This window comes from Salminus brasiliensis, chromosome 22, assembly GCF_030463535.1.
Source record: "Salminus brasiliensis chromosome 22, fSalBra1.hap2, whole genome shotgun sequence".
Lineage (NCBI taxonomy): Eukaryota > Metazoa > Chordata > Actinopteri > Characiformes > Bryconidae > Salminus > Salminus brasiliensis.
The window spans coordinates 19,902,142-19,910,380 of NC_132899.1; the positions used below are offsets into that span (position 1 = coordinate 19,902,142).

General features: G+C 40.3%; 1 protein-coding gene across 6 annotated transcripts; it reads left to right on the forward strand.

The window, feature by feature from the left end:
• Window positions 1–236: 236 nt before the first annotated feature.
• snx11 (sorting nexin 11) lies at window positions 237–8,078 on the forward strand. Of its 6 annotated transcripts, none has more exons than XM_072668168.1 (8): window positions 237–475; window positions 1,462–1,513; window positions 2,120–2,209; window positions 2,357–2,457; window positions 2,655–2,750; window positions 3,161–3,385; window positions 4,206–4,533; window positions 7,314–8,078. In XM_072668168.1, exons 2-8 carry the CDS (start codon window positions 1,493–1,495, stop codon window positions 7,461–7,463), a joined length of 1,011 nt encoding a protein of 336 aa, XP_072524269.1. In that variant the 5' UTR covers window positions 237–475; window positions 1,462–1,492; the 3' UTR covers window positions 7,464–8,078. The 6 variants fall into 6 exon arrangements, with proteins under 6 accessions (XP_072524269.1, XP_072524271.1, XP_072524272.1 ...); XM_072668170.1 differs by having other exon boundaries at window positions 2,123–2,209; XM_072668171.1 differs by having other exon boundaries at window positions 4,209–4,533; window positions 7,314–8,077.
• The last annotated feature ends 161 nt before the right edge of the window (window positions 8,079–8,239 follow it).

An 8,239-nucleotide genomic window follows, 5' to 3' on the forward strand; every position in this document is an offset into this window, starting at 1 on the left:
ATTTCTACCAATGGCAACATTGCATGGGTAACGGGTAAACGGATAATATACTGTTTTAGGCTTATTCAGCATGTTTGCTACTTGTACATTTTTAAAAACGACAACCTGTGTGATTTGGTGAAGTGTGTGACAGCCTACCACAACGCGTGTGACGTTAAAGCGCAGGTAATGCCTCCTCACACACCTCCGCTCCGGTAGGTGGCGGAGCAGCCAGCGCCACTCGGGCTGAGGGTGATTGTTGTTGACGGCAGGAGGAGGAGGAGGATTGACGATGATGATGATAATAATGAGGAGGATTACGTTACGAAGCTCAATTCGGGGATGATAGTCGATTTTTATCTGTGGATGATTTATAGCTTATCTGGTCTCTCTCTAGAGCTGCTGTACAGTGCTGTGCTGTCTAGACTGCGAGCGCTTTCCTCGAGGGAGCCGCGATGCTGTAGAAATGTCGATGTCTGCTGGTGTGTTGATGAAGGTAACGTTGGCTTTCGCTACCCAGCGCTGTTTTCCTGTTCACTAACAGCTACTGTCTGGTGTTTCTCCAGCTCCAACATCTCTAACAGCCTGCTGGAGTAGCTAAAAACTGAGGGTTTGGTAAAGCTGACAGGTCAATCAATAGTTTGTCTGGAGTGCGGTGTGTATTATTACAGGGGAGATAGCTAAATGTAGGAAGTCAATATTTGTCCTATAGTTCATTCATCAGGTGAAGCAAAGGAGGTAAATAAGCATTCTTCATTTTCAGACGCTATGCTGTAGCTTGAATGGTGTGTTTCCCTAAGCAGGTCACTTGGGCTACTCTCTCTATGACCTGGGACATTGTTCAATCCCTTTGGTAAACAACACTGACATGGTGGAGCACTAGCCAAGTAATGGCTGCGTCACCCATTAGTGTTCATATCTAACGTTGGGCTCATGTGTTCTCTGAACATGTGAAAGTATCAAAACAGTGAGTATGATCATCTTAATTCATCATATCTAATGTAATCTAACTCATCAGTCATCATTTGGTGCCTGTAATGTGTTCATCCAAGGTGTAGCTGTTCAATCAAACCAAGTCCTGCTGGGCTTTTCCTTCTGATACTGAATGTAGGTGTTGGGTTAATGAATGGGGAGGGGAGGGGAGGGGAGGGGGGAGGGGAGGGGGGATCTGGGGGCTTGAGGCAAAGGTTAAAAGCAGCAGTTTGTTTAAGCTGTTCATTTCTTCTCTGAACTGAGCGCTGAGCGATCAGCACGCTGTAGAGATGCTTCCTTGTGTGGATCTAGAGAGGGATTTCCCCCTTAATATATTTATCAGGGGATTCCTTGGGCTTCTCCAATTCAGGCAGAATCAAAAGGCAAAAGAGAAATGCCTGTGAGTAAAGGAACCTACATGGTGCTGCCAAAAGAGGACAACCCCACTGCACTGGAAGACTGTTAATCCAACAATTAATCCCTGCTCTTCTTCTCTTCTTCGTTCCACAGATGTCCTATATGCTGGTTCAGCTTCAGTAGGATGATCAAAAGTCAAGAAGCTGTAAGACTCCTCTTTTTTGCCCTCTGTTTTTTCATATAATTGCTGCTCTTTGTACTGTGTGAGAGAATGGACCAGTGGACATTTTGAAAAAATTAACCTTTCAAGCCTTTTAAAATATTACAGATTGTTTTGGATATATACTGTCAGTATTTGATTGATAAGGGCTTAGACAGTTCACATTAAACAATATCTCAAAAAGCACTATTATTGAATGTTCGACAGTTTTTAATTTTCTTATATTTCAGTGAGTAGAATTTCCCTGCTAGAATCTTGATCGAGCCACATGATTTACATTTTTAAACAGGCATCTAGTCTGGGGTGCCTCATAGATTAGATACAGTGCTGAAATGGTCCATCACAAAACATCATTAAAGATCTTGGGTATTATAAGCTGAGTGTGAACCAGCTTCCACACACATGTATTACTACTGCTCAGCAAAAAAAAGGAGGAATGCACTGATATGAGAATTGTGGGGCTGATGCTCATATCCAATATGTTTCACATACACAGACGCTTATGCCGATGTTGATATTTACACATCTATATAAATGTAGAACTTGGGCGTGGATACGCAGGGTTTAACATACGTTTTTTTTGGTTGTTAGCAGGAATTCATTGCTGTGAGGGTTCAGGATCCTCGGGTAATGAATGAAGGATCATGGAACTCGTATGTGGACTTCAAGATTTTTCTTCATGTAAGTCGTTCTGGCAAAAGGTTTATTAAAATGGTTAGCTTTTAACTATTTGCAGTGTAATGTGAAAGTTATACTTGAACAGTTTATTTTTCTTATTTATTTATTTAAAAAACATGTTGGTGATGTTCTCTGCCTCTCTGTCCCAAGACTAACAGCAAGGCATTCACTGCTAAAACCTCCTGTGTGCGCCGCCGATACAGTGAGTTTGTGTGGCTGAGGAGGAAACTGCAGAAGAATGCTGGCCTTGTGTAAGTGATGCTGTATCTGAAACTGAAATTAGTGGTGGTGTTTAATATTTAAAAAGGTATTAATTATGGATCCACAGAAAAGAAAATATGCTTTATAGTCTGTTATATCTCACAGAAGAAAGTTCAGCAGATTATTGAACAGATCCAAACAGAAGGATCTGCATATTTGTATTAAAATGGCTTTCTTTGTCACACAGACCTGTTCCTGACCTCCCTGGGAAATCAATGTTTTCTTTTAACAACACAGAATTCATTGAAAAAAGGAGAAAGGGTCTACAGAGGTTCCTCGACAAGTCAGTAGCATTATCTTAATCTAATCTTCATATGGTAGATTTAAAGCTATGAAACCGTGCAGTGTGATTCTAATCATATTTTATGGAAGTTACAAAAAGAAAAGAAGTGAGCAGTGTTGAAGAAAGTTAAATTGCACTTCTGTGGTTTGTTGCTTTTTCCTTATCACAAGTGACAAGTAAGCTCTGATGAGTGATTTCCTTTAAGCCTTTGAGAAGTCCATGCTGTATCAGAACAAATATTGAAAAGAAGGTTGCGATGGAAAAAAGGTTGTTTAGAATTGCTCATGTTTGCAAAATACTTATTTCACTAACGTCAGCCTTGTTCCTTATTCTGAAGTTGTGCAAAGTCACTTCTTGTGGTCACTGTGGGGCACGCCATCATTTAATCTGACGTCGTCTTTGCACAACAGGGTGGTGCACATGACCGTGTGTCTGTCAGACAGCCAGCTTCATCTGTTCCTGCAGACTCAGCTTCCTGTAGGCCACATTGAGGATTGTGTGCAGGGACACACTCCATACAGTGTGACTGATGCCATTCTGACCTACGCCTCCTCCAACCGTGGCTGGGCTCAAGAGGAAGAGGACGTGTCATCGCAGCCATGCCCAACTCCAGTTTCGTATGAATCAATGGAGAGGTGGGGATGGGAATTAAGTGTAATATTAGGAGAGCACAGTATATTGGTGACTTATGTATTATTTACTAAACAGGAAAATGCCATTATAATCAGTCTGAGACTGGAATCACAGCAGTTTATTACAAATGACTTGTACTCATTGATGTATTTATAGTCTCTGAGTATGGGCGTTTCTGCTCGCTGAAAAACACCACCACCACCACCACCCCACACACAAAGACTGTTATGTGTGTTTTTAAGTGTAACACACACAGTGGGTAAAAGAAGTATTAAACACGTCACCAATTTTCTAAGTAAATATATTTCTAAAGGTAGGTAAGGACCCATCCAATCCACACCATATGTAACCATAACCATAGATGTCCATAAATGATTTCTTGTATGGCACCTTTGTATTCTTTTTATAGGCCATCAGAAGGGTGCCTTATTATGGCCATCCCCTCCCTTGTGGGTATAGATTAGTTTCAGTGTCAGATCTTTAGACAGTGTCTAAAGTAGCCCATGTTTGAAAAATACAAGCATTGAAAAGTAAGCTCAGTTGGTGCAGTTGGTGACCTGCCTCAGGCATGATTTGCTTATCATGCTCATTTGCTAATGATCTGATACCTTGTAAAACAGACCACAGAGAGATTAATGGAGTGCCCAAATAGGGTGCCTTTTCTCTGGAAAACTATTTTCCATAGTTTATGTACATTTGCAAAATTCCAAAAACCCAAAATTCCAATTCCATAAATTCTGCATTGGTGTATCCAAAACAACAATACAGCAAATATTGAAAGTAATCTTTCATTTAAGCCATCTTATGTTCTTTTTTTTCCAGCAGCCCTTCTCCCCACATTCCCACTTCACAATGTGAAGGAGCTGCCAGTGCACCGAAGGTGGACACCACTGACCTCCACTCTGTAGAGCTAAGAGTATGTGAAGCAGACGCCGCTGAAGATAATGCAGCTCATAGAGACGGGCGGGAGCAAAGAATAAAGGAAGAGGAGAGCTGTGGCAACCTGGTGGTGGAGGTCCACCACCATCCTAGTTTTTATTTGGAAGAGGAAGAGGAAGACACTAATGAAGAGGTTGATCTTGGCGTGCCAGAGATGGCAACACAAACACAAGACAACACAGAAGAACTGAGTGCAGATACAACCTCACAGGTACACAGTGCAGCAGACAGGTCTCAGCCAAAACATGTAGTTAGTAATGACACGTGGGTCAGCTTTTTTTTTAACCACACCCAGCCACAGTTCTGAGGAGCAGACATGCTCGGGACAAACATTCAGATGCTTCTTAAAGGTGACAACACAAATATTTGATGGTTTCACTTTGGCCATTTATTAACCTGCAGTTCCTTCAACTAGGCGCTCGTAAGCCTCAGCTCTTCAGTTTCCAAGTCATCCTATCAGTGCCTATCACTAGGAGCTACAAGGAGGACCAAAATAAAAGCATGTCATAGAAATGACTTGGTGTATTCTGTGGGAGTGAGTGAGACAGACCAGTCCATTGTAAGCTATACTTGTCATCAAGGATGACTGTGTTTTGCTGAAGTGCTGAGTCGCTCCCAGAAGAAAGTGCTCTGGCCAGAATAGAAATGAATTCCAGAAAGTCCCTGATGAAGAGTAGAGCAATCTTAAAAATAGGTGGCACTAAAGGATATAAAGCTGGACAACACTGTCAGTTTAAATATGATCATGCGATGGACAGTTATATTACACTATATTACATGTTGCAGTTGCTATATTCGTACTCTGTGTTCTTCTGTAGTAACTGTTGCCAGGTTGGACAAGTGCTAATACAAAAAAATCTAATTTGATCAAATAAAGAATAGTATATGCCTCAATTTTGAGAGGGTTGGCACTTTCAGCTGATCTTGTGTATGAGTGTAAAAGGTGACAGTGCTAGGGTAGACTCAAGATAATAAAAAGCAGGTTTTTAAGCTGTAGCAGTGAGCGGTATAAATATATATATATATATATATATATATATATATATATATATATATATATATATATATATATATATATATATATATATATATATATATATCTGTATAAACAGCCTACAAAATAAAGATCATTTTAATTATCTAAAAAAAATCTAATATACATTTATAAAACACTACATTTATATATGTTCAGTTATTTTTGCTTTAGGTTTTAATTAGAATTTTTTTTTTGTGCTGATGTTCTGCTTGGTCTGCCTGCTTGTCCTTCGTAAATGTTCCTGCAGAAGAACGTAGTAGTACGCAGATAGTTCACTTGCAATACTGGTCATAGTGTCTTAGAAACTCATCAGTAATGTGTCAATAATGGACCAAAGAACGACCACATCGATTTGCACCATCTTGGCAAATTATTTCCTTCTCCTGCATTACATGAACACACTGACTCTTCAAAACACACACAGATACATTCCTCAGAAATGAGGGGAAAAAAAAAAAAAGACTGCTGTGAGTGGCTGGGGGGCTTGTTTACGTATAGAAGCCATCATTACTGCAACAGCTAATACTGCAGTCGTGCTTAGTGAATGCCATATTGTACATCTACTCATTCATGCAGTTATCTAATCAGCCAATCATGTGGCAGCTCTGCAGTGTATACAGTCACACAGATATGGGTCAGTGGCGTCAGATAATGGTCACATCAGAATGGGGAAATCATGTGATTTCAGTGATTTGGAATGAAATAGGAACAATGGGGAAAGGTGCGCCGTTACTCAAGATGGGGCGCTAGTCTGATTGTGGTCGGTCTGTAAATCCTGCAGGACCTTAAAGAGAAGGGGGTTGAGATAAATTTGAACAGTATTCAGATATGCTAACTTACGCAAGTACTACTGACATAGATGCACCTGCCTTTCACTCCGATTAACAAGCGTGAGGAGAAAGAGGTATAGTTACACTGGAAATGTGCCAGCTTACAGTTGATCTCCAGGCTTTCAAATAGCGCACACCATGTCACAGACAGAGAGTCCTACTGTACTGTGGTGCTTTTCTTCTATTTGTGAGTTGTTTTACTGCGTTGGCTACTGATTTTTCACTGCACTGAAAATTTGCTACTGGAAGAGATGTCCGACAACCGCTGAGTGTACAAAACAATATGGATGGCTGAGTTAGCAGATGAATCCAGGGCTGATGAATCCTGGTTTCATTTGCCTTTGGTTAGAGTCTCTTTGTTCCAGGGACGTTATGTCAACAACTGCAATGCGTCACTTCTGCATCTGGAATGGTCGTCCACCAATAAGCAAACATTCAGCCAGGGGCTGGTCAGCATTGTATATAATGGTTTATTGATGGAAAAGTGAACGTGTGCAGAGAGAAAGCTTGCCTTTCAACTATTGAAAAGTAGAGCATTTCTGGAAGATGTTGTTCTGCAAAACCCAAAAACATGATCTGCAGAATGCTTAGGTGACGCTGACCTACTGCACTAAGATCTGCATGTCAAAATATCCAAGATCAGCCCTGCTCTTTTTCCATGTAAACTGAGGTTCTTCTGGGGTTGCAGTGGTGGTAATGAAGTGCTAAGAAAGCATCCGTCATGTTTTTACACTCAGCTTGTTTTTGTATTTAAGCTTGTATTCTACTACTGCAAGACTGCCCGTTTACAGGAGCTGTGTTACTCTGGCCTATTTGAAACCGATGAGGGTTTCATTGTGCACGGAGTGAAAACGTCTACAGCTCAAAATAAACACAAAAAAATGACAACCTTGATAAAACGATTGGTTGAGCATTGCAGATGTGAGCTGCTGAGGTGGGCCGCGTCTTCTCTGTTACACAAGGAGGTCCAATTGAACATCTGTATGATGAACACCCAAGCATGTCGAGATGCTGCCCAGTGCCATGACAGTGCTTTGGGTGTTTTTTTTTTTTTTTTAAAAACTCTTCCCACCTCCAAATTTGTTAAAACAAGACAAAAATGCATGTGTGTTTCTACTGTTGCAGGATTTCTTCATCAGCTTTAGTCACATGAGCAGAGCCACGTCACTCTGTGAAGGAAAGTGCATGAGTGCAGTTCTCACTGATAAAGGCTGTAGGATCACTTCTACCAAGCAAACAGAGAGAAGTATCCAGCACACAGGGTTCATGGTGTAAATAGGGATGCAGTTCTAATCTGTTCTAAAGTTGCACTAAAGTTCTGGGAATTATTTTATTTTATTTATTTATTTTTTCTCTAACGATTGACCATCAGTCTGTCTCACAAACGCTGCTTATAATTGTGATCATGGGACCTGGGAAACACTGACAGAACACTCAACTCCTCAAAGGGAACTGATATTTTTCTTCTTTTCTCCACGTTAAAACAGGGCTAGAACTTTATATGATTTTTAGTAGCTAGTTTGCGACATGCCTTCTCCTTTAAATGGTATGCTGTGTTTGCCAGAAATGGTGTTTCTATGGTTTACAGAGATTTTCAGGAAGAGCTTTCAAGCAGGGATGGTTTAGGTGAGGATGCAAAATAGCTCCTATTTAGTTTTATGTGCAGCTGTATATTTTTTGTTCTGAACCGATGTTGCGGTTTTTACTTTTAGTTGAACTGTGGTTTAAATACATGAAAGTACTTAATTTTATTTTAATATATTAAACAAGGATGTGAAAGGGCCGAACATATGCACTGACCCTCAAAGCTGTACATGTAATTATTAATGTTCTTACTAATGACAAATAAAACATAAGAAGAAAGAAAAATAACCTGCTTGAATACTGTTTGTGTGTGTTTAACCCTCAGGATTGGGTGTACGTCCCCATGGTTGGGGGTCCCTCGGCTTTAAGGCCATATATGTAAAAATAATTTCAGTTGACAATGAAAACCTAAAATCATTTTTAACAAAAAAGGTGTATACATTTGAAAAGATGAGCTGTAAAGACCA

Excerpts from the sequence above, each read along its gene's own strand:
- snx11 (XM_072668168.1), top strand. The coding sequence starts at position 1,493 with ATGATCAAAAGTCAAGAAGCT. Across the intron at positions 2,751-3,160 it reads CTACAGAGGTTCCTCGACAA|GGTGGTGCACATGACCGTGT; the intron begins GTCAGTAGCATT and ends TTTGCACAACAG. Across the intron at positions 4,534-7,313 it reads GTGCAGATACAACCTCACAG|GATTTCTTCATCAGCTTTAG; the intron begins GTACACAGTGCA and ends CTACTGTTGCAG.